Raw genomic sequence first — 26601 nt, 5'->3', positions numbered from 1 at the left:
TAAACAAAGGGAAGAAACAACAACACAAACAATAATACAAAAAAAATCAATACACAATAACCTAAATAAAATCACTCAGGATAGGCTAATCTAAAAAAATGAGTTTTAAGGCGCGATTTAAAAATTGAAAGACTAAGACTATTACGTATATCTTGAGGTAATGTATTCCAAAGTGTCGAACAATACAACTAAAGGCTCTACTTCCCATGGTAGTTAAACGTACAGATGGTACAACAAGAGTCACAGAAGCAGAAGACCTGAGGGATCGAGTAGGTACATACACACGAAGAAGTTCACTAAGATAAGAAGGTGCTAGATTATAAAGGGCCTTATAAGTAAAAAGTAAAATCTTGAATTGAATACGATATCTGATTGGAAGCCAATGAAGGTGCCCTAAAACTGGAGTAATATGCTCATTCAACGGTGTTCGTAATGATCCGAGCTGCTGAATTCTGAACCATCTGAAGTTTATGAATAAGTTTCTGTGAAACACCGCTGAGCAGAGAGTTACAGTAGTCAATTCGAGAGGTAACCAATGCATGCACGAGAACAGCAGTACCATTAACAGAAAGAGATGGTCGAAGACGATTAATATTTCGCAGATAGTAATATGCGGACCGTGTAATATTATTTACATGTGCCTCGAAAGACAGTACTGTCAAGGATGACACCCAAACTCTTGACCTGAGAAGAAGGAGAGATAACAGAGTTGTCAATAGTAAGTGTAAAACTTCCACAATTACGCAGTTTTGATTTAGTACCTACTAATAAAATTTCAGTTTTCGCACTATTAACTTTGAGAAAATTACATGCAAACCATGATTTAATTTCAGAAAGACAGAGCAAAAGAGAGGAAGACGGCAATACTGAACTGGGCATATTCTGTTACATATATCTGTAACTGTTACATATTCACGCAAGTGTTCTGTGTTAAACAGACTGAACGCAGCAGAGAGGGAGAACATTAATATGCAGCGCATAATATTTTTGCTGAAATATCTGTTATTGGATGTTAAATTTAGGTTTAAAAGTCAACATGTAATTCAAGCATTTTATGATAGTAACTGTAAAGGGATAACAGCATGTTACTGAATGACAGTAACAGGTTAATGTATTCAGAGTGATTGTGTGTGTTCATGCAGAACATTCCTCTCATCTCACACTGAGTTTCAGTTTTTCTTTATTTTCTTCCTTTTTTTTTTTCCATTTTTAGTGTAAGGATTTAAACAGTGCTTTGTCCATTTGTCTATTTAAACTCTCCATTTAAACTGTGCTTTATAACTCTTTTTGCACGTAATGTATAGCATAGATAGAGATATATTCACCATACATGTTTATAGCATTCAGTTGCACGTCTGTCAGCATGTGGAACACTGTATTTAGTCAATAAAAAAAGAAAGGCTTTTTATCTGATTAATCAAAAAATAATCGAACAACTAATCGATTATCACACTCACACTCACACGCACACTCACACGCACACGCACACACTCACACACACACACTCACACACACGCACACGCACACACACTCACACTCACACACACACACTCTCACTCACACACACACACACTCACTCACACACACACACACGCACACACACACGCACACTCACACACACACACACACGCACGCACACACTCTCTCACACACACACACACACACACACACACTCACTGACGCAGCAGATTTCACATGTTCACTCACTCGTGCTGTGGTTCCTGCAGCTTCAGCAGAAGCTCCAGATGATCTCAGATCAAACTCAATCACATCTTATTCATATCTCACTGATTCTCCACACAATCACCAAGAGATCTCATGCAGAGTTCAGACAAAATACATTTTAGAAGTTTTCTCCAAACTGCATAATGATGTATAATTCTGAGTATGGGTCACCATATTTGGCCACACTTCACTTCACTAATTAACTGAAATCATATAACTTTAACCAATATAATAAATTATTATCATTTTAACAATAATCATAATCTATGAAATATTTTTTATTTATTATTTTCACAAATTCCATTTTGTATCCCCCCTTTTTGTATTATTTTATTATTATTTAATTTTTTGGATTTTGTGTTTAATGATTTAATATGATTTTATTAACTGTAATACATTAATTACAGTATTACAGTTAATAAACTTGTATTAAATCATAAAACAAAATCACCAAAAAATGTAAATATTATTATTATTATATTAATAATTATTAATTATTATTATTATTAATAATTATTCATTATAATTATCATTATTTTAGGAGAAAGGTCTGTCTCAGGTCTGTGAAGCTCTATAGAGGTGCGCTCAGAGTCTGCGGGGACTGAGGGATTATGGGCCGGCGGGCGGCTCGTGAAGGGGTAACCCAGATCAAACCCATGACCCAGATCAGGGCAGACAGCCTTAAAATGGGATTACAAGACTAGAGAACGCTTACAGGCTCCTGGGACGAACGCTGAACAGAAACAGAGACGTCACACACTGAACTTCACATCAATCACAGCTCAACACAAACTACAGATCATCAGGACTGAAGATACAATCAGCATCATTACCTGATGATCACTGCTCCACCAATCAGCTGAGAGGGACTTCATTAATATTAAACAGATCACTCAGACTCTGAAATCTGATTGGATGAGACGCATCAATGACAAAGAAAAGATGAATTTTATATGAGTGTGATCCAAACCAGCTTACAGTCAGACTGATATTAATAGTGTTTCGCAAGAACAGAGCATCTCAGAGAAACGTGACCCTGCAGCACAGAAGCAGTCATAAGCAGCAGCTATATCTGCAGCAATAGCCAACAACACATTGTATGGCTCAAAATTATACATTTTTCTTTTATGCCAAAAATCATTAGGATATTAAGATCATGTTCCATGAAGATATTTAGTAAATAATAATGTAGGAAGATATTTCCTACTGTAAATATATCAAAACTTCATTTCTGATTAGTAATATGCATTGCTAAGAACTTCATCTGAACAACTTTAAAGGTGATTTTCTCAATATTTAGATTTTTTTGCACCCTCAGATTCCAGATTTTCAAATATTGTCCGATCCTAACAAACCATACATCAATGGAAAGATTATTTATATATAATTGTATAAATCTCAATTTCAAAAAAATGACCCTTATGACTGGTTTTGTGGTCACAAATGAGGACTCGTTCACAGACAGTAGAACCAGCCAAATTTACTGCTTTAAGAGTGAAATGTGTCACTTTTGTGTCACCAAAACAAACTGGACAAATAAAGAGCGTCTATCAAACACTCATTGGTCAGTCAGACAGATAGTCCCGCCCCAAACTCACGTGATTGGTGGAGTCAGAAGTTGACATGTTGCTCAAACAAACAGATCGGTGCAGTGAAGCTCTATTCAGGAATCAAAGGAACGAACGACTCAGTGACTCCGAGCGTCTGGAGCTGATGTGTGTTAGCGCAGCTCCTCAGCAGATCAGTGTCCGTCCCCCGCGGTCCGGCTGACCGTCAGCTGAGACCCGCGGCTCGGTTCGTCCTCGCACCATCTGTCAGCGCAAACACAGGTCCTTCCTGCTCGCAGAACACGGCTATTTACAGCAGCTCCGCTCACAAAAGCGTCACAGATACCATCGCATTCCACGCCACAGAACCCCGAACACGCCACAGACATCTGAGAGCGGAGCATCTGCGCTCGCCCTGCCAAGACATTCACTGGCTGAGCCACAAAGAACAATAAAATCAGAAAAAAAAGGAATAAATACAAATGCACTGCAAAAAATGATTCTCTTACTTAGTATTTTGTCTTGTTTTCTAGTATAAATATCTAAACATTCTTGAATCAAGATGCATTTACTGTACAAGTAAAAGATATTAAGTCTTGTTTTCTGTAAAACAAATATCAAAAGTTGCTAAAACAAGCAAAAATATCTGCCAATGGGGCAAGAAAAATAATCGTGTAGACCCTTTGAATTAAGGTTACTTTTCTTACCCCATTGGCAGATATTTTTACAAGACAACAATACAAAGTAAGAAAGTCATTTTTTGCAATGATAAGAATTAATAAATAAATAAATGTATAAATAAATAAATCGATAAAATAATTGTTAAAAAAAAAAAAAGAGTAACTGATTTTGAAATAAATAAATAAATTGATGGATGATGGATGGATTGATGGTATTTGGGAAAAAAAACAAAACTGAATTTAGTTAAAAATAACTGGAATTTGGGGAAAATTAATAAATTAGGGGTGCAACGGTACACAAACATGAGGGTTCGGTACATACCTCGGTTTTGACGTCACGGTTCGGTATGTTTCGGTACAGCAGGAGGAAAAGACTAAACATAAATTGCTTTTTTATTATTATTTGACAATGGTTTACTAAACAAATTGCTCTTTCTTTATTCAGTTCAATTATAATTGAATTTTCTCTACCTCAGCTTCTGCTCTAAACTACTAAAGCACTTTTACATCACTATACAGTTACAATTAACAACAGCTCAAACTTAAATACAAATACTATTTATTTTTAACTATAATAATCAACACTCACATTAAAAAATTGAATGCAAACATTTAAATTGTTTTAAAATTAACTTCTAAATTATGCAATTTCTATTTGTTGTTGAAATATAATAATTTACAGTCAACTTGTTTCATAAAAGATTTACTTAAACATATACATTCAATAATTAAGACATTACTAACAGGTAAAGTAAAATATAATGAAGTATAGTCTAATATTTCTCAAAATGCTCTTCTCTAGACTTCATTAGCAAATAACGAGCTGTAGACGCTGATGACTTGCCTGAAGTTAATGAACTGCTGCGTGACGTTTTGTTTACAAGCTGTTTTAATGACATCTTTCCACGGTCGAAACACCCGAGATGTTCATTCATGTTTATTTCACGTTAAAACCAGTAATAAAGAGGAAGAGACGATCACGCTGCCGTCAGAACTGAGGCGGTTATACAGCGATCGGTCACGCCTCATCAAAGAGCACCAAAACGCCATTTATTCCCTGAATTTCTTGAATAAATGGAACAATTTGTTTGGTACACGTGCGTCCCGAACCAAAAGACCCGTACTGAACATTTTCGGACGAATACGTGTACCGCTACACCCCTAAATTAAGTAAATAGTTAGTTTGTTAGTTAGTTATTGGTTTTTACCCATGTAACTTTGTATTCTAATAAATATAGTTATGACACCAACATTTTAGATACTAGTGAAATTTCACAATTCCAGTTTCGATAGCACAGCAAAAACTACTAGCCTAACTCATATAAGTCCAAACATTGTTAAGTAATAAGAACAAATATACCAATTACAACCAGAAGCACACAATTAAATACAATAGAATAAATTTACTCTCCCTCATGTCATTCAAACCTGTAAGACTGTCTTTCTTAAGTGAAACACAAAAGAAGATATTTTGAGAAATGTCTCAGTGTTTTTATTAATGGGGTCCAATATTGTTTGGTTCTTCTAATGTTCTTCAAAATATTTTGTTCCACAGAAGAAAGAAAGTCACAGAGGTTTATGACAGTATGATTTCTGGATGAACTAACCGTGTAATAAAGTGAAGATGTGTTCAAATGATGCTGATGATGTCAGAACGGCTAATCGTCACGTGATTAACAGCCCGTCTGATGAATCAGTCCGTCTCTATTCAGCGTTTTTGATTCATCGATGCAACACAGAGTTTAGTTGCTGCAAATCTGATGCTGTGACAGTGATTGAGTTTGTTTCTGTCATATTCTCTCCTGTCTGCTCCAGTCAGTCACTGGCTTTAATGATCCACACACACTCTGATCACGCTCAACCAGAGACACACACTCCACCTGTTACTGACACACACACACACACACACACACACACACACACACACACACACAGATCTCACACACACACACACACACACACATGTTCGTTTTTGTGAAAAGTGGGGACATTCCATAGGCGTAATGGTTGTTATACTGTACTTACTGTATGTGCTATTGTCTACACCAACCCTTCACCTAAACCTACCCCTTACAGGAGACTGTGCATTTCAACTTTCCCCAAAAAACCTCATTCTGAGTGATTTATAAGCGTTTTGAAAAGTGGGGACATGGGTCAATGTCCTGAGATGCCACCTTCACCTTGTAATACCTGCCATACCCTCGTCATTATACACATCTATGTCCTGACTTTTCACAAAACACACACACATGAACGTTCTTCAGATCTTCCTCATCTTCAACATGCCTGTAAGCGCTCATTAACACGGCATCTGCACGCTTCAGAGGAACCCACCCACCAACAACTAATGAATAAATGAGATTACAAAAAAAGAGAAGAATAAAAAATAAAGTTGGGAAAAAACACATTTGATGACTAACATTACAAATGAATTTCAGGGGGAAATGCTATAAAAATGTATAATATTCCATAGCAGAGCTGACGGACGTGTAATATTGCAAAAACTCAAGCTAACGTCTGTTACAGCAGAAGAACACGACTTCATTTTAACCTTGGCATGCGGTGGGGGTTTATGGGTAAATAATCCCATCAGCCCCTGCAGCAGCTCCCATCAGTGACGTCACATGATCAGGACACGTGTGATTTACTGAAGATCATTTCCTGTCTCTCTAATCATCATCATCATCATCATCATCAGTGCTGTAATCACTCAGTATCTGCTCTTCTTCTCCTTCACGCAGCATTCAGCTATTTTTACCGCAGTTTAATTGCATATAACCCATCTGCCATGGGTAACTCGCCCAGAGTGCAGCACGTCAACACTCGTTCACTCACGGTGTTTGGCCTATATACTGCACACACTCACACGCACACACACACACACACACACACACACACACACACACACACACACACACACTCACTCACACATACTCACACACACACACACACACACACACATATTTGAATTTGTGGTTTATGGGGACTCTCCATAGGCGTAATGGTTGTTATACTGTACTTACTGTATGTGCTATTGTCCTACACCTAAACCTACCCCTTACAGGAGACTGTCTGCTATTTCAGATTTTCAATACACTCCATTCTGAGTGATTTATAAGCGTTTTGAAAAGTGGGGACATGGGTCAATGTCCTGAGATGTCACCTTCAGCTTGTAATACCTGTCATACCCTCGTCATTATACACATCTATGTCCTGACTTTTCACAAAAACGTGCACACACACACACACACACACACACACTTACCCGCACACACTCTGGGGTTTGTACTACTATAGGTTTGTAGCTTTTATTTGAGTGTTGATTATTAAATAATTTGATTAATGGAATTCATTATTTTCAGTTCCTTTTCACTTCAGGGCATCACTACTGTTTTTATTAACAGTTTTTTTCAATTGCTAACAAGCATTGTTCAATACCGCAGCCACATTTTCAAAACTGTTCACACTCAGCGATACAGAAGTCTGTGCGGACCAAACTGTGAATCATTTTTCATTGCTTTCAGACAAAATCCACATTTTTCAAAATCCACAAACACTTTTTTCATTCATACTCCACAACCTGCTAAACACTACATTATCAGCACATTTCTCAGATGCGAACACACTGCTTTCAAATCAGAACAAAGGCAAACTCTGTCCATTTCTGCAGGAACTATATTGAAATATAAAATCTTAGCAGAATATTTATTATGAAATTGAACAATAATTATTCCAAACACAACTAAATGCAATTTCAGCTGTAAGCCAAGCCGGATGTCCTATTTTTAGTCTTCTTCTTCTTTCTTTCTTGGTTATCTTTCTTTCTTTTTTTGGTTATCTTTTGATAAATGGATGGCTTTGGAATGATTTTGTTTGGGAACATGGATCAGGGAAGACACACTGGTGGGACAGCAGAGAGAGGGACTAGAACCCTCACAGTACTGAACATCCATCATCTATTCCACACATCTTCCCAGCGCTTGTCCTATGAAGGGTCAGGAGGCTGGGTCACAGGCAGGACAACCCCTGGACAGATGTCCAGTCCATCACACACAGTCATCTTCACACTCACTACAGTCTCCAGGTCACCTGTCCTGTGTGTCTCTGGATTGTGGGAGAAACCCAGAGAACACCAGCATCAGCACAGAGAGACTCGATACTGCACACACACCTCATTACAGACTGATGATGGCTTTTTTGTGTGTAATTATTGTTTTAGATTTTTTTATTTTATTTTATATATATGTTTCTCAACTTTTTATATTTATTTTTATGTTTTTATTTTTATTTTTCACAAGTACATTTTGTAAATGTTGATGGGTTTTTGTTTTTGGTATATAAAGAAATAGGAAATGCTGCTTTTCACATTCATTCTTTGTGCTGTAATACAGTCAGTAAAATGAAAAGATGTTATTCTTATCCAATAATGAAATACTTATGTGACAAAATCATTCAAACTTCAAAGATAAAAGTTCATCGATTATGTAATGCTCCCTGTTTTTAGTGTTTTTTAGATCTGTGTGTTATGAATGAAATGTATGTTTTCTGAATGAGAATTGTTCGCAGTGTTATGATGAAACAAGCTTATTTTGAGACCTGTATGAAGTGTTTTGTTGGTCTGAGTGAGTTTTGGAGGTGAGATGGCCGTTTGGCCAAGATTCGTGTTGGTAATGCAGACTGTATGAACCGTTTTGAAAATGTGGCTTCAGTATTGAACAATGCTTGCTAGCAATCGAAAACAACTGTAAACAATGACTAAAGGTGCAGTATGTAATACTGGCCCGAGCCCCTTCTCCCAAAACAGCTTATACTGTTTCAGATATTAAAATAGTTCAGTTTTGTATGTGATGGCAAAGTGATATTTAGTTCCAGGTTTTTTTTTTAATTAAGTTAATATAGAAAAAGGTTTGGAGCATTTTTTGTTCGTTAAATATAAGTTTTTGTTTTTTAAAGTAACGACGAAGCGGTCAGCGGCAGACAGCTGATCATAGCATATGTTTGATAAATTTAGCCTTCACAAATCATCACGACTTGCCTAAAATAAAATCTATAGATATACTAAAACAGTTCAAGCATATAACACAAGCGTTAAACCTAGATAAATGTGCTCTGTATCTATAGTTTGTGCGGAGAGCGGAAGCTAAAGCGTGCTCTGCAGGACACGGAGGCGCCAGCGTGATCACTTGCATTTTTTTCAGTGAAATCAACTTAAAATACGCCATCATTTTTGCTCATAAAGGTAAGAGTAATACATCATTCGGAACTGTAAACGGTCTACTTTTATTTGAGTGCACTCACAATATCAACAAAACTGTGCTTTTATAAAATAAAGAAAACAAACAATGATGCGCTTTCTGCCGTCTCAATCTTGAACAGGAGCGCTTCACAAAAATGACACGAAACTCAGATACGATAAATATATCTATAGAAAGTTTTAAATTACTACTTAACTAAATAAAAACAAATCGAAAACAAAAACTCTTTCATTATAATCATAATCCATGAAGATGCACTTCTCTCTAAAGGCGCGTCTAATGAGGAGACGGCGAGTCAGGATCATCTTCATCTTTGCAACACGGACTCAGAAAACGCTAGTTTATTAGTAAATAATTAAAATATCTCCTTACTATTTCCCCCGGTCACATTCATGGTAATTACTTTTCCTGGGGCTTTGCGGCAAGCTTCAGCGTATTGCGTGTATTTGAAGCAGAACTCTTCATCTGCGCTGACTGCGCACACTCTCAGCTGCTGCGGGACTCGAAACACCGTCGAGCCGCTCTTCACAGTCGCGGCTCGGTCTCGTGTTGTTTCCACCAGCGCGGGGATTTTTTTTCATTACTAACTGATGGATGTCTAAAATATAAACATAAGGAGAAGCCTAAAACAGGCCCGAGGCCCGCCCGCGTCTGAACTATGACGTGAAAATTGGCCCGAAGCCCGGCCCTAGGGGCGTAAAAAAGTTGGGGCCTGTTGGACCCGGGCTGAAATGCAGAGCTCTACCTCAGACTGGACTTTCACGCGGGTTGCCAGATTGAGGAAAGGCAACAGGAATGAGTACAACTGACATTAAAAGACAAGCAATCTTTGAGTTGATTTATCCACCTTTTATACCGCTTTCAGATGGACGGCGAGGCTTCTTAGGTCAGGTAGAATCTACGATCTCTGGCTTCCATAGCTGCAATTCACAGCATTTTCCGCCAACTGGCAAACCGGGGTGTTGACATACTATTGGGTAAACTGGAAGTGGGCGGAGTCACACAGACCAAAACAAACAGACACTGTGACACGAAACACGCATTTCAAAGCAGAACAACTGGCTGTAGCATTGTTTCTCATAGAAACAAGTATGTGAACTTTCCTATCTGCTTTCCTATATTACAGTATATGCACTAGCAGTCAAACAAATTACATACAGCACCCTTAAAAACAACTGAGCTTTTGTTGAGCTTTATTGTCTGTCTCCTCAATAATGATCCGTACAGTACAAAACAACGATAAACGTTAATGTGAAAACGACTGAACTGTTTAATCCGCTGTCCTGATGTGACTTCAAGAGCATCATAACTAACTATGATGTTCAAACACTCATAAATCATTGTGCACGTGTACCGAACGCTGTCTGACATCATTCACAACAACTCACAAACCCCGCGGCGCAAACATCTGTGTCTGCACTTCTCTTCATGCGTTATCATGTTGCGTGTGTGTTTAGGATTCCGAGTAATGTTTGTGCAGTTTATTACATCATCTCTAGCAGCTGGTCATAAATCATTCTTTAATTACAGACAGAAGCAGCAGCATTAAAGCGTGATTACTGAGCTGCTCGTGCCATTATAACTCAAGCACTGGACTCCAAACTCCTTCCTGTCAGCTGCGCTTCTATGAACAGACTCGGAGAACAGATTCACTCGCTCACACTCGCTGGAGCATTACACACCATATCTGCTGACCGCAGCAAAAACACTCACACTTCACATTAACAGCAGTCAATGCATCAACCGACAACTGAGCAATGCATTTGTTACATTATGAATTAATCTTTGTTAATGTGTTAATTAATAAAAACATTGCTCATCGCTGTCCAATCCCTTGCAGCTTTTCTCCTCTCATCATCCAGCTTTGAGTTCCTCACCATAAAACACAACAGAACATCTATAAACGAGACGCAGAGAATCAAATGCTCCACAGACTGGATGTGTCACGATGAGAGGAACTTCCTGAAGTCCAGAGGAAGTGATGGAGTGAGTCTCCTCCGTCCTGATTGGATGAAGGCGCGATGACAGGGGCTGCTGCTGGCCAATCAGAAGTGACGGAGCTGCGAGAGCCTCTCAGACAACAGATCAGCTGACGCTTCTGAGACCATATAAACATGCATCAAGACACTGACCGCAACACAGGCTGTTCAGCTCAAACACACTGGATAATCATACAGACAAATCCAATCCAGTGAAGATATAACTTTAAAACTATGACTTCTCCAAAATGGGCTCAGATCAAAAATCATCTTTAAATGATTAGTTCACTAAAATGTAAGAACTGGCTGAAAATGTGCTCATCCTCAGTTCATCTGAGATCAGGATGAGTGTGTTTCTTCATCAGGTTTGTAGAAATGTGTCTCTGCATCAGTGTCTCAGCAATGGATGCTCTGCAGTGAATGGGTGCCGTCAGAATGAGAGTCTGATAAAAACATCACAATAATCCACAGCACTCCAGTCCATCAGTTAACATCTGGAGAAGACAGAAGCTGAAGCACATCCAGCATTAAGACGTTTTTAACTAAAATACCATAGAGTTCATAATCCATAATAACGCTTCCTCCAGTGAAAAAGTGCATCTGCTGTTGTCTCTCACATCAACATCCAGCCACATATTTGTTTAGAGCTGTTTTGATCTGTGCAGATTTCTCTCCTGATTCAGACCAGAACACCTTTTCACTGGAGGAAGCGTTATTATGGATTACGGACTCTATGGTATTTTAGTTAAAAACGTCTTGATGCTGGATGTGTTTCATCTTTTGTGTTCTCCAGATGTTAACTGATGGACTGGAGTGCTGTGGATGATTGTGATGTTTTTATCAGACTCTCATTCTGACGGCACCCATTCACTGCAGAGCATCCATTGCTGAGACACTGATGCAGAGACACATTTCTACAAACCTGATGAAGAAACACACTCATCATGATCTCAGATGACCCGAGGGTGAACACATTTTCAATTTTGGCTGAACTATTCCTTTAAACTGAAACTGAAACATGATGTACAGTAGCACCCAAATAAAGCAGGACTGACTTTAAAGCAGACACATGAAGCCAGAAACACATTCAGTGATCTGATCTCTGGATCAGGGATGGGAAGATTCACAGCTTCACTCGGTGCATTGGCATAAAAGTTAACGATTTATATCGTGATGCATCGTTTCTAACATATTTGCATTGCGGTAAAAAACAATTTATATAATTATTAGTAGATGCACTGTACTTTTATTATTTAGGAAGTGACCAATATTTTATATGTGGATTGATTTCTCCTCTCATATTCTGCTGCATGAATATGACGTGTCTCAACAACACTACGAAGTCCTGAGAGACAGAGTATAGATCAACACAGCTGTCTGTCTGAACCAAAGAAATAAAAGAGAACTATTTTTTTCCCAATGCATCGTGTTGCGTTGAATCACATTATATGGAATGGAATCGAAATCGTAGTGCATCGGTAGCTGATTCATATGAATCTGTAATGTAATCTGTAGTCTGTTATAAGATTATACATCTCTACTCTGGATGGACATGATCCTCACATCTTCTAACAGTGAGTCGGACTCCATCGATGTTTGCTAAAGCACATCACAGCGGGCGCGACTGCTATTTCAAGCACAAAACAGCCTGGAACGATTGTGACCTGCTGTGCTCATTGAGCAGCGCTGAACTCTAACGATTCTTTAATTGTCTCTATACTAATGACACAGAGCTCTTTACTCCTGCTCTGATGCACATGAGAGATCATGATATCAGCCCAAAAACACACAGCGTGCAGCGCATTACGCTACTTTCTTTAAGCTGAATGTGTAAAAATAAAAACAGTCATTTCAAAATTAAACTATTGTTTTGTCTTCAAATGCTGTTTCTGAAAAAATGAGGCCTACGATCAATCAGTTCAGCAAAGAAACAAAACCTGTGCTAACTGAAAGAAATGAAGTTGACAAAAAGATTTAATCCAAGATTTGGTGATAATACGGCATAACGAGAGATTTACAAGCAGTTTTTAAAACGCCGCTCATTTCTGACTGCGAACACCACTTTGGTAAAGGATTTCAGCAGCACAAGGGTTAATATAGCTTGCACAGAAGCAGATGTAGTGTACGAGTGACTAGTTTCTGGGAGGAAAACACTTCTGAAGTCAGACAGAAGCTCAGGCTCTGCATTCTGAGATTATTCTGTGTAAAACAGTGTTGAATGCTCAGCGCTGACTTACACAATTAAACAGGAACGTTAACGAATCCTCAACTCAAAACCAACATGTTATTTCAACCAAGCTGATATATGCATGTAGTAGCATCTAAATGACTGAACAAGGGCCGGGCGATTAAATTAACTTAAATATTATTTTATTTTATATAATTTTTTTTAAGTGTGTGTGGGGGGGGGGGGGGGGTGTATTATATATAATTTTTCACATTTATTTATATAACGTTTAATTACATTGAAAATTCAAGGAAATCCACGACTAAAAAAAAAAAGTTCAATAAATGCATCATGCCTCAAAGTCAATGAATAATGCTGGTGAATTATCACGCTCTCAATACTGACCAAAATAACTGTGCGTATGATTTTTGCCATAATCTAAGCTGAGCTCATCAGGTCACTGTAGGGTCAGATCAGGTAGAAGCAGCTTCTTACTGCTGAGTCATGATACATCACACATCACACACACTATGGCTGCCCAAATATTATCATAATCATAACACTGAGAGGATCTGCACATCTCAGACTGTTGCTGTTGTGATTAATTACCGGAATCAGGCCATTATTAATGACACCGAAGAACCTGACAGCTGCAGCAGCAACTACATGACCAACATCTGCAGTAACACACACACACACACACACACACACTATAACACACACACACTATAACACACACGTCTGGTGTGGGGACTCTCCATAGGCGTAATGCTGCTTCTACTGTACAGACTGTATATTCTATTGTCCTACACCTAAACCGACCCCTTACAGGAGACTACAGGCATTTTTAGATTTTCAGAAAACTTCATTCTGTGTGATTTATTAGCTTGTTCACCCGCGACACGAGTCCCCATGAGTCTGTGTGTATCCAGGGTCAAGTCCCCACCTGAATAGAAAAACACACACATTCACTATAACACACTTTCTCTCACACACACACACACACACACACATAACACACTAACACATTTCTAATATTCAATTCCGTTAAAGGATTGTTAGACTGCATTAATTAGGTCAACCGGAAGCGGGAACATTTCCCATAACACCCGATCGTAAGAAGAATGGCATCTACGCTAATATTAGTCTGTTTCTTTCTTATTCCGAGGTCACCGTAGCCTCCAGATCCAGTCCGTATCCAGGTCAGATGGTGGATCAGCACCTAGAGACGACCTCTACAGCCCTGAACGTCAGCGGAGGTCAGGACACCCAGATGAGCTCCAGAGACAGACCCCCAGTGAAGACCTCGTCACCTAGACGGCCATCAGGACAAGACCACGGGAACCAGACGAGTCCTCTGCACAACCTGCTGAACCAGAACCGTCGGGTCAGAGGAGAACTGACCCCCGACTGAGCCTGGTTTCTCCCAAGGTTTCTCTTCTCCGTTCTGTCACCGAAGGAGTTTAGGTTCCTCTGGTTCGCTCAGTTGGGGACACTTCATTTCCAGCGATATGCTGCACAGAAACTATCAGAACTGAACTGAGCTGGACTTCACTGAATCTTGATGAACTGCCTTTAACTGGAAATAGAGTCCTTCTGCATTACTGACACACTATTTTACTATTTAACACTGTAAAGCTGCTTTGACACAATCTGTATTGTTAAAAGTGCTTTATAAATAAAGGTGACTTGAGTTGACTTGACACACTCTCTCTCACACACACACACACACACACACACACACACACAATATAATGTACACACACACACATACACATAATTTCTACTCTCATGAATTCATCATGCGCGCCCCCGAGCCGCGTTCAGCACCGAGGACAGCGACGCGCTCGACGCACCTCAGGCCGGGACGCGTCGCGTCGTGTCGGGCTCGCGTCGGGAATCCGCTGGAGCGGTGAAGTTGCAGCCCTGTTCTGAAGCGTTACGCCGCGTTATAAGCGCCGAATCGCGTCCAATCGCGCGGCTGCTTGTTGCTAGGAAAGACTGGGATGAAGATCGCTCACCTGCTGCGGCGGGAAGCGCGTCACATTCCTGTCAGCGGTGCGCTCCGCTCCTGCGGGAATGTTGCGGAGGGAATAACGGTGTTATGTGGTTGTCAGTGCCATGTTATTCTCCGGGATTGATGCTGGAGACTGCGCGCTACATCCGGGCTGCTGGGAATCACGGCACCTGACAACCGAGCGGCTCGCGCTACTATGGCGAAGGCGTCAACATAAATATTCATGAGCTAGGCGTTCGCTATTGGACGGGAGCAGCACGACGTCACTACCGACCGCTTACAATTGAGGGTTAGAACGTAAGGTCAACATTGTCTTATGAATTAATAATCACAAACGAAGCGTTCACTTGTATTAATTTAACCTATGATTATACAAAATTACAAAAAAGTAAAAGATTCTGTATTAGTTTTTTTTTTTATCTGTCTACATCTATATATCATTCGACAAAATACTATTGTATGACAACCGAAGAACAAAGAACTTTAAAAATATATATATATATATATATATATAGATATATATATATATAACTATTTAGAATAACGGAACGTCTGCATTATCTAATATTTTTAAAACCGCAAAACTACAGGGAAATTGTAGAAACATATTAAAAGCGTTTCATTCTGAGAGAGAATTAAAATAAGTCTGAATATATCCGCAAAACACAATAATTAATATTCAGAAAAATAAGCCATCGCCATTGGACGGTAAACAAGGAAACGTTGCATTATGTAATTAATATTCGTGAAGTAGGCCTAAAGCCATTGGAAGCTGACCAGTCGACGTAGGCACGCTCTAATTAATATTCATGAGCGAGGCCTTCACCATGGTAGGGTTTGTAACGTCAAACCGGGCGGCTTCGGACGCGACTCATAACGTGTTCAATGACAGACAATAAATAATCACGTCCAGCTTCAACACGTCACACGTGCGAACGCGCCACGTCGTAAAAACGTCGTCTTTGGGATTCTGGGATTCACACGGCACCGGTGTTGTGCTCATTCTCGACTCCCTCCCAAATTATTACCCCTCGTTGTCTAATCCTAACCGACAGCGTTCAGAAGCGTCAGATCCGGGTTTAACGGCGCGAGATTCTATAAACACCGATGACACGTGACGCGACGCTCAATGACAGTTACGTGCATGACGTCACGACACACAACGACGCCGATGATGTCATTTCTGAACGAGTTCTCCGGCCCTTCACTGAAAAAAAACATTTTATACAGATATCTTGTTTAGTAATAATGAATATTTCGTTTGCCTGAAAGTCAGACTTTTAAGATCCATCTCTGATTACTGCTGTGTCTGTCTTTGACTTTATTATGATTAAGTAGACCACTAAAGAACGAAAAACATTTAAAACCGTTTAAAACATACATTTCGAGTATAATACCTGTATATGACAGAATGTATGTCATGGACTGATTTCACATTACTAAATATTAATTAATTTTAATAAACTGCATGAAGCTGCCTCATCTGTGGTCTAACTACTGAATTACGTCATTTAACTACAAAATAAATCTGTTACAGTTACTGGAGAAAAAAAAAGTGTAATTAAATTACAGTAAATTATGAAAATGTTAATGATTACAAAGAGGGTTACATTTTTGTAATAGTTACAAAAATGAAACTATTACAATCTTAATTAAAGTCAGGAAGGATTTTGAGAAGTCTGACAGTAATCAGTGCTGAGTTCTAGAAGGTTATTCCTGCCTGCTTTAAATGATTCAAAATAATTAACAGTTGAAAACATTCGTTAGAAATTGAGTAAAGTAATTAAAAAGAAATCAAATGTAATACTTTAATAAATTAATTGGAAGAGTTACACTACTTGTTACATTTTAGATAGAGTAACTTATAACCTGTAACATGTCCAGAGTAACCTTCTCAACACTGATTGTGACGCTCGTGTGTTTTTGATTGACACACAACTGTCTGACAGAAATAAAGATGTATTTCTGAGGAATCTGTGATGTGCTGGTGTTGGCTCTGATCTGTGTTGTGTGATGTCAGGTTTTCCTGCCGTCAGCGGTGCATGATGGGAAGGCTGGAGCTGACACACCTGCATCGTCCGACACAAACAAGACAGCATCAGACAGAAGACGATAAATCATTACAGTTCGACTGGAAATGACATAAACAAACAAAAGTGTTCTGTACACTTGTGTGTTTCTTCATCAGGTTTGTAGAAATGTGTCTCTGCATCAGTGTCTCAGCAATGGATGCTCTGCAGTGAATGGGTGCCGTCAGAATGAGAGTCTGATAAAAACATCACAATAATCCACAGCACTGCAGTCCATCAGTTAACATCTGGAGAAGACAGAAGCTGAAGCACATCCAGCATTAAGATGTTTTTAATGTCTAAACTATGAGTCTATAATCCATAATAACGCTTCCTCAGTGATAAAGTGCATCTGCTGCCACATATTAGTTTAGATCTGTTTTGTCTTGTAAACGAGCAGACTTCTCTCCTGAACACTCGTCCTCTGGAGGAAGCTTTATTATGGACTCTATGTATTTTAGCTGGAAACAATGGTTTGAAGTTAAAAAGTCTTGAAGCAGGAGATCCGGTCCTTCAGCAGATCTACTGACTGAGTTCAGGGAAAGATGATGTTTGGAGACCAAGAGCAGCATTGAGTGTGAGGAACAACGAGTCCTTCAGCATCATGTGAGGAGGTTTGGAGGTGTGTGTGGAGTGTTATGAGCAGCGAGCGTGACGAGACACACAGTATAATGGCATCAGTGTGCTGCGCTGCGCATGACCACCGACAGCATCGCTCACAAGAGACTCATTACAGCACAAACAGCCTCTGTAACACACACACACACACACACACACTCATCATGAAGAGATGACCAGTCCATAAACAGACACCACTTTCTTATTCAGTACTGTGTCTTGTTTTCCAGTGCAAGTATCTAAAGCTCCTTAAATCAAGATTTACTGGAGATGCAAATGACTTCATATATAAGGTCTTGTTTTCTGAAACTTTGATTTAAAAAAGAACAAATATGAGACCCTGCAGCACAGAAGCAGTCTGTTTGTAGCAACATCCAACAATACATTGTATGAGTCAAAATTATACATTTCTCTTTTATGCCAAAAATCATTAGGATATTAAGATCATGTTCCATGAAGATATTTAGTAAGTTTCCTACCGTAAATATATCAAAACTTCATTTTTGATTAGTAATATGCATTGCTAAGAACTTCATTTGAACAACTTTAAAGGTGATTTTCTCAATATTTAGATTTTTTTGCACCCTCAGATTCCAGATTTACAGATATTGTCCGATCCTAACAAACCATACATCAGCGGAAAGATGATTTATTCAGAAAAATTCAATTCAAAATTTGACCCTTATGACTGGTTTTGTGGTCCAGGGTCACACATGGCAGTGTGGTCAAAACAACAAAACTACATTCAAAGAGAAAACAAGCTTATTTTTCTGACCCTGTTGGCATTTTTTTTTTTTTACGCATATAAACTCACTTCATTGTGACACATTTCTCAGAAAACAAGACTTCATGTGTTTATTGTGCATCTCCAGTAAATGAGTGTTGTCTGAGTGTTTAGGTATTTGTGCTGGAAGACGAGAGCAGCACTTTTTGCATGATGTCAGTAAATCTGGACACGACTCACATGACGGCGCATAACAGGATCATCTCATCAAACTGCTGGTTACCGTGGAAACCGCTGCAATATTGACCAGTGTGTTTGTGAAAATCTAATCATCCACTCGACCAGTGAACAAAACAGCTGCTTTATTCTACATGTCTTTAATATAAAGTTAACACTGACTGTAGAACTAATGAGTTACTGAATAAAGCTGATCACGTTCGTCAGCTCGGTCAACCTCATCTTCTGTGATCTGGTTTATTTGCATTAAACAGTAACGGCACTGTTTTTGTCTTGTTTTTCTTGCAAATGGGGTCAGAAAAATAAACTTGTTTTCCCTTTAAATAAAGTTGACTTTCTTACCACATCGGCAGATATTTGTTCTTGTTTTAAGTCACTTCATTTTCAAACATTTTGCATCTCCAGGATGTTTAGATGTTTGCACTGGAAAACAAGACGGAAACGCTGAGGAGCATTCTTTCAGAAGATCCTAACAGAATATAATGTCCAGACCGTGTGTGATGAACAAGCGTGGAGTCATAACGAGGAGGAGACGCATATAAAGGCACCGAGCTCCTCGTCTGCTGCTCCTGCGTCGTTCTGCTCATCCACAGGTACTGTGATCCTCAGCTTCTCTTCTGAATGATCGGATATCACTAATATTGATCAGATTTGAGTCATTAGATTTGATTAGTTTTGTAAAAATCAATCAGCTCAGGTTTGTGCGTCATCAAGACTCTTGACTGCACTGAAAAATATGATTCTCTTTCTTAGTATTTTTGTCTTGTTTTCTGGTATAAATATCTAAACATTCTTGACTCAAATGATTAAAGGCATTAAGTCTTGTTAAAAGAAAAGATGCCTAAAACAAGCAAAAATATCTGCCAGTGGGGCAAGAAAAAGAATCTTAATTCAAAGACTAAAGAAGATTATTTTTCTTGCCCCACTGGCAGATATTTTTGCTTGTTTTAAAGGAAAATGATCAAAATATTGATTTTTTTTTTATACAGAAAACAAGACATAATATTTTAAGTCATTTTACTTGTACAGTAAATGCATCTTGATTCAAGAATGTTTAGATGTTTATTCTAGAAAACAAGACACAGATACAAGAGAATGATTTTTTGGAGTGCATCACCCTCAGGTCTTAAATATGGATTTAAAATGCACACTTTTAGCAGTCAGATCACTATTTAGTGCTGGATTAGAACGATGATGTAACTTTAGAGCAAGAATAAATATTTGAAAGAATTAAAATCACTGAAAAATATTCAAAGAAATACACTAATGGTCAAAATGTGAATATCTGTTAAAATGTAATCAACGCTGAATTTTCAGCATCATTAAACCGTTTTAAAACGGTTCATCAAGGATGCATTAAATTGATCAAAAGTGGCAGTAAAGACATGTATAATGTTACAGAAGATTTCTATTTCAAATAAATTCTGTTCTTTTGAACTTTCTATTAATCTGTGAATCCTGAAAAATAAAATGTATGATGGTTTCCACAAAAATATTGTGCAGCACAACTGTTTTCAACATTGATAATAATCAGAAATGTTTGTTGAGCAGTAAATCAGCATATTAGAATGATTTCTGAAGATCATGTGACGCTGAAGACTGCAGTAATGATGCTGAAAATACACAGAGAACAGCTGTTTTAAATTGTAATAATATTTCAAAATTTTTACTGTATTTTTGATCAAATAAAAGAGACTTCTTTTGAAAGAAAACAAAATCTAAATTATCCCAAACTTTCGAATGATACACAGTTCTAGTGATATGTCAGTAGGTCAGTATTAACGTGTTAAGGGGATACGAACTTAACGGCCAGTGAACACCGGCATCATGTCTCATCGTGTGTGAGTGAATCAGAGTGGATCTGTAATGATCTGGAATGGTTTGTCTCTCAGGTCCATCATGAGTTGCCCGTCCTCCGGTCAGCAGGGTGTCTACCCACAAACCCCTCAGCAGTGGCCCGGTCAGCCCTGCCCACCCTGCTGGTCCTGCCAGCCCGCTCAGCCCAACTGGCCAGTTAACCAGCCCAGCGCATCGGCTCCTGCGACCTGGCCGGTCCAACCCACCCAACCAGGCTGGCCCAACCTTCCACCCACCCAACCCACCCAACCCATCCCTCCGGTCCAGCCGAGCTGGCCTGCTCAGCTGCCCACCCCGACGGGTTACCTGCCGTCTCCAGCGGCTCCGGCGTGGCACGGTAATCCCGGTCAGCCCGGGTGGCCTGGTCAGGTGCCCGCAGGAGGAGCGGCGCAGCCGTGGCCCCCGGCGCCAGCCGTCGCTCCTGTAGTAAGAGACTGAAGCTGCGCTTTACCACAAACATCCATCAGTGCGATCAGTAAAACACAGCTGAAGCGCTTCGAGGCCAGTCCAGCTTTAGTGTCATTCTGCTACGTACAGAGGAACGAACTGTTACGTCTCGCTACATACTAGTTAAACATACATATAAACGTACAACAAAAGAAGTATAAGAAAAACAATTATAGACCTACATTGCAAAATATGATTTGAGATATTAAGTGTTGTTTTCTAAAAAAAAAAAAAAAAAAAAAAAAAAAAGCACAATTGTTAGATTTTGCTTAAAACAAGCAAAAATATCCGTTAAGAAAAAGAATCTTAATTCAAAGGCTAAACAAGATTATTTTCTTGCCCCATTGTTGCAGATATTTTTGCTTGTTTTAAGCAAAAACTAACAACATTTTGATATTTTTTTCAGAAAACAACTTAATATCTTAACTCATTTTACTTGCAAAATAAATGCACATTGATTCAAGAATTTTTAGATTCTTATTAATAACATATGTTTACTTGTGCATTGCACTACAGAAGACTTCCATTCATAAGCATCTGAATGTGAGAGACGCCACAAGCTCTAGTTTGGTGAACTGGTGAATTAATATTTTGTTGAGACATGTTACTAACAGAAGATTGATACATTGAAAAAAAGTGCTGTTCTTCCTCAGCATTTTGTCTCGTTTTATATCTAAACATACTTAAATCAAGATACATTTACTGGAGAAGCAACAAGACTATTACGTCTGTTAGATATGAAGTCTTGTTTTCTGAAATATCTACCAAAATGAAGTGGGTTTATGCTTAAAACATGAAAAAAAAAAAAAACCTCATTGCTGTGGCAACAAGAAACTTCATTCAAAGGAAAATATATATAAAAGGCCACATATTTGTTCTTGTTTATGGTTTTAATCATAAACTTGCTTCATTTTGACACATTTAAAAAAAACAAGATTCAGTATCTTTCATTTTGCATCTCAAGTAAATGTATCTTGATGTATGATTGTTTATATTTATAATGGAAAACAAGACAAAAACACTCATTTTATTTGTGATCTCTTAGCGGAATCTAAAGAACACAAACTTTAAATCTGCCGGGTTTCAGAAAACTGGAGTAGGCTGTATAGTTACATTTATGATGTATTTTACGCTAAATTATAGTTTTAATAAATTACACTTATGTGACATCATATAAGACCGTTGCAGCATCTGAAGTAGTCTAAACAAAGAGGTTTATCCACTTCTAACAGGGAGGAGAAACACATTAGATCGTTACTGAGGTCAAAGGTCGTGTGTCCAATCAAACTCTACAGTATTTCAGCACTAATTGATTTGTGGAATCTAATCAGATCCGACAGAAGACAGAACATCTCTCACTGAAGCTCTGTAGTGTGCATGACTGCGTTCAGATGATGCAGAAATATTCGGTGATTTTCCCGAGCCTAGCGAGGTTTTCTGTTTTTCAGGTGGTTCCTTTCAACATGAATTTCCCCCGCGGCATCTACGACAAACTGATGCTGACCATCAGAGGACAGATCAAACCAGACGCCAAGATGTAAGTGTAGACCTCCTTTTTCACTTATTTATGTGAATAGATCACTATTTAGAACGATGATCAGCTGTTTACACTTAACTTTAGTGCAAGAATAAATATTCGAAAGAATTAAAATAGTGAAAAATAGTGTATATAAGATATAGACTTGTGTGAATATCTGTTCAAATGTAATCGATTGCCGTGATCAACGCTGAATATTCAGCATCATTAAACAGTTTTAGGTTGAAAACTTATTTTTTGTTCATCAAGGATGCATTAAATGGATCAAAAGTGACGGTAAAGACATTTATAATGTTGCAGTAGATTTCTGTTTCAATTCAATTTTCAGACTTTCTATTCATCTGTGAATCCTGAAAAATAAAACATATCACGGTTTCCACAAAAATATTGTGCAGCACGACTGTTTTCAACATTGATAATAATCAGAAATGTTTCTTGAGCAGCAAATCAGCATTTGATTTATTGATTTATGTGTGAATTTCAGAACTGACAGAAAAAGAGTCCCTTGCACGTCTAAATCATTTGTAAAAGTCTGATATAAAACAATCGTCACACACTAATCAAACTTACATGATGACAGTTTTATTTGCAACATTTCAGTCTTCCTCGAGCAAAACAAGTAACTAAAAGAGCTGGAGGAAGGACAACCGACCCAAACGTTTCGATGATTTAAAGCGACAGTTCACCCCGAAATTATAATTCTGTCATCCTTTACTCACCCTCGTGTCATTCCAAAGCAGACGTTTCCCCGCTGAATTTCTGACCAAACTCAACAAACATTATTAAAACTATTTGTATTATGGGCTCACATCTCTATTTAGCAGCCTATACTAAACTGGTATAAATTGTGCTAAATTGGTGCTGAAGTCCAACTAAAGATGAACTGAAGTATTTTGATTATGCTGAAGTGGAACTATTGCAGGTATACTTCAGCTACACTTTACATGCCTTGCATTTGAAGACCGACATTATTCAAACATCACCAATAGTGACATTAAAACACATTTTAGGCTTAATATTAAGAAATGTGCATAAGTAGTACTCCAAATAAAGTTAACTAGGGTAAATTTCTACATATGCCATGCCATAGCATCATTAAACTAACATCTAACAGCGGACAAGTGTTTTTATTTGCCCTCAGTCTCGGACTCTATAAAGGCTGCCGTGTGATTGGCCGCCTGACATTTAAAGTATTTAAATAATCCTGTGAATGCACTTAAAGAATGCAGAATCGAATTTGATTGCGAATCGTCTCAAATTGAATCATTCTGAATTTGCAAAAATCGTTCTTGAATCGAATCGAAACCCTATGAATCATGAATCGAATTGATTCGCCGTCCACCCAAAGACTCACAGCCCTAAAGCTAAGCGCTCTCTTTATAACAGTTTTCTATGGGAACTGGTAACTAAACTAAACTAGAATTGGGCTGCTTTTAAATTGTTGCTGTGGGTTAAACGTTTGAAATATTGCATAAATAACATTTGACTGAAATGCTTGTATTGAAATATTCTGCATTCTACCTTTGATAAAACTGCACTAGATGTTATGTTTTGTGAAGGAGGGTCGCTGGGATGCAGTGCGCATAACCGTGTCTGTAAAATATGTATTTTAGGTACGGAAATGACAGATCTTTAGGATATGGTCATTGCGCTACATTGGGCTGTTTTTGACTGGCACGGTTAGCGGTGTCATGCAGACCTGGCTGTACGGAGCAGAGCACACGCTTCAGGGTAGAATTGTAGCGTACAGCAGAACTAAATTATTTTTATTTCTATAAAAAAAGTGAAATGACAGTGGGGACCATGAACTGTATGGTACATTCTTCAAAGTATCTTCGTTTGTGTTCAACAGAAGGAAGAAACTCTTAAAGGTTTGTAAAGACGGTGGGGAGAGAAAATGACAGAATTTTTTATTTTTCTTAATTTTTTAATGTTTGAGTAGTGTGTGGAATTCATGATTTTTTTTTTTTTGGAATGCCAAAACTTCACTTTCAGAAAAACATGACTCCAGATCATAACATGAATATTGTTTGATACTTTGTCAAACGTGACCCTGCAGCACAGAAGCAGTCATAAGCAGCAGCTATATTTGCAGCAATAGACAACAATACACTGTATGGGTCAAAATTGTTCTTTTATGCCAAAAACCATTAGGATATTAAAGTAAAGATCATGTTCCATGAAGATATTTAGTAAATTTCCTACCGTAAATATATCAAAACTTCATTTTTGATTAGTAATATGCATTGCTAAGAACTTCATTTGAACAACTTTAAAGGTGATTTTCTCAATATTTAGATTTTTTTGCACCCTCAGATTCCAGATAGTTGTATCACAGACAAATATTGTCCAACAAACCATACATCAATGGAGAGATTATTTATTCAGCTTTGTAGACGCCAAAAGTGTCACTAATGCTTCTTCTGCCACAAGGTTCACGATCAACTTCCTGCGCGGTAACGACATCGCTCTTCACGTCAACCCGCGCTTCAGCGAGGGAGGCAAGCCGGTTCTGGTCCGCAATCACAAACTGGGAGACCGCTGGGGGAAGGAGGAGCGGGATCTTCTGTCGCCGTTCCCCTTCATGCCCGGTCATCACTTTGAGGTAAACGACTCGCTGCGAGATCCTCTGCCTGAAACAAAAGTGTTGAAGTGCTTCCCGCTTCTGGGTGGAAGTAAAGCAGCAGGACGGTCCAGACAGTGAATGACTCTGACCTCACGTCTCTCTGCAGATGAAGATCCTCTGCACCTTCACAGAGTTCAAGGTGGCCGTCAACAACACGCCAGCCTTCGACTTCCAGCACCGCATCAAAGAGGTCAACCAGATCGACCGCATCAACATCCTGCACGACGTCACGCTCACGTCCGTCAACGTGGACACGCTCCCATGAGCCTCAGCGAGCCCAGTCAAGCACATTAACCACACCCTCGGCTCACGCAAACGTCACGACTGGTCATTTCGACCCCTGAAAATACTAATGCTTCACACTAGACTAAAACTCACTAGCTAAGTTTCCATCCAAAGATGCCAATTTAACTTGTGCGCAAAACTGCAATATCACAAAACATTTGCAAAAAAACCCACAGTTTCCGTCCAACGAGTCAAAGACAACAAAAGCATCACTTCCTGATAAACTATAGAAGTCACTGAATAGAATCATTTTCATTTGTTATAAATTACTTGCACCTCGAACGAGAACACAATAAATGCAGTTAACGCTCACATGACTTTTTTGATGCGCATTAAGGAATTTATTCAGTAAATGTGTTTCCATTGTAGATTATGCACATTTTTTCTTATAGGATAAAAAGTTTATCCTACTCAATTGTGCACATAGGTTTATGCGGATTTTTAGAATTTATGCACATCTTGGCATTTCCATCCAGCGTTTTTAATGCGATGTTCAAAAATGTGATGGAAACATAGCTACTGACTGCTCAAAAAAAAAAAATCATAATTTTGTACTTTTTTCTGGATTTTTTTTGTTCACACCTTGTTACACTTCTAGTGTTTGTTTGTTTGGGTTAAAAATGGCCTATAAAAATGCTTATAATTTTCTCATTATGCTATATTATTACCAAATATTGTATTCAAACTTTTTCCCACCAATTAGCATGTTTTGAGCTAAACGATCGTATGCCTCATTGATTTGAGCTCGTACTAAGTTTGAGTAAATATTGGCAAAATTATCCACAAGCAATGCTTTTTTCACTCAAAAACTGAGATGCATGAGGTCATAAG

At 38.5% G+C, this 26601-nt stretch overlaps 2 protein-coding genes across 8 annotated transcripts in view; one reads left to right on the top strand and one right to left on the bottom strand.

Annotated features, from left to right (window-relative positions):
• pak5 (p21 protein (Cdc42/Rac)-activated kinase 5) overlaps positions 1 to 15578 on the bottom strand; it is a 58656-nt gene extending 43078 nt beyond the window's left edge. Inside the window, exon 1 of one of the 3 annotated variants that reach the window (XM_058755084.1) lies at positions 15375 to 15578. The gene's annotated coding sequence lies outside the window, so the exon portion shown is untranslated. Of the gene's footprint in view, positions 1 to 3323; positions 3660 to 15374 lie in introns of those variants that run through there. The other 2 variants (XM_058755086.1, XM_058755085.1) reach the window with 2 other exon arrangements.
• Positions 15579 to 15890: 312 nt separating this feature from the next.
• On the top strand, positions 15891 to 26462 carry LOC131526697 (galectin-3). Of its 5 annotated transcripts, none has more exons than XM_058755091.1 (6): positions 15891 to 16612; positions 17391 to 19611; positions 20911 to 21301; positions 22771 to 22859; positions 25293 to 25464; positions 25592 to 26462. In XM_058755091.1, exons 3-6 carry the CDS (start codon positions 20918 to 20920, stop codon positions 25748 to 25750), a joined length of 804 nt encoding a protein of 267 aa, XP_058611074.1. In that variant the 5' UTR covers positions 15891 to 16612; positions 17391 to 19611; positions 20911 to 20917; the 3' UTR covers positions 25751 to 26462. The 5 variants fall into 5 exon arrangements, with proteins under 5 accessions (XP_058611074.1, XP_058611076.1, XP_058611073.1 ...); XM_058755093.1 differs by having other exon boundaries at positions 15953 to 17558; positions 19424 to 19611; XM_058755090.1 differs by having other exon boundaries at positions 15953 to 17558; positions 17901 to 19611.
• The last annotated feature ends 139 nt before the right edge of the window (positions 26463 to 26601 follow it).

This window comes from Onychostoma macrolepis, chromosome 20 (genome assembly GCF_012432095.1).
Source record: "Onychostoma macrolepis isolate SWU-2019 chromosome 20, ASM1243209v1, whole genome shotgun sequence".
NCBI lineage: Eukaryota > Metazoa > Chordata > Actinopteri > Cypriniformes > Cyprinidae > Onychostoma > Onychostoma macrolepis.
This window is presented reverse-complemented; position numbering and strand designations above follow the sequence as displayed.

Coding starts and splice junctions, on each gene's coding strand:
- LOC131526697 (XM_058755091.1), top strand. CDS start 20,918: ATGAGTTGCCCGTCCTCCGGTCAGCAGGGTGTCTACCCACAAACCCCT. Junction 21,302..22,770: donor CGCCAGCCGTCGCTCCTGTA/GTAAGAGACTGA, acceptor TCTGTTTTTCAG/GTGGTTCCTTTCAACATGAA. Junction 22,860..25,292: donor ATCAAACCAGACGCCAAGAT/GTAAGTGTAGAC, acceptor TTCTGCCACAAG/GTTCACGATCAACTTCCTGC.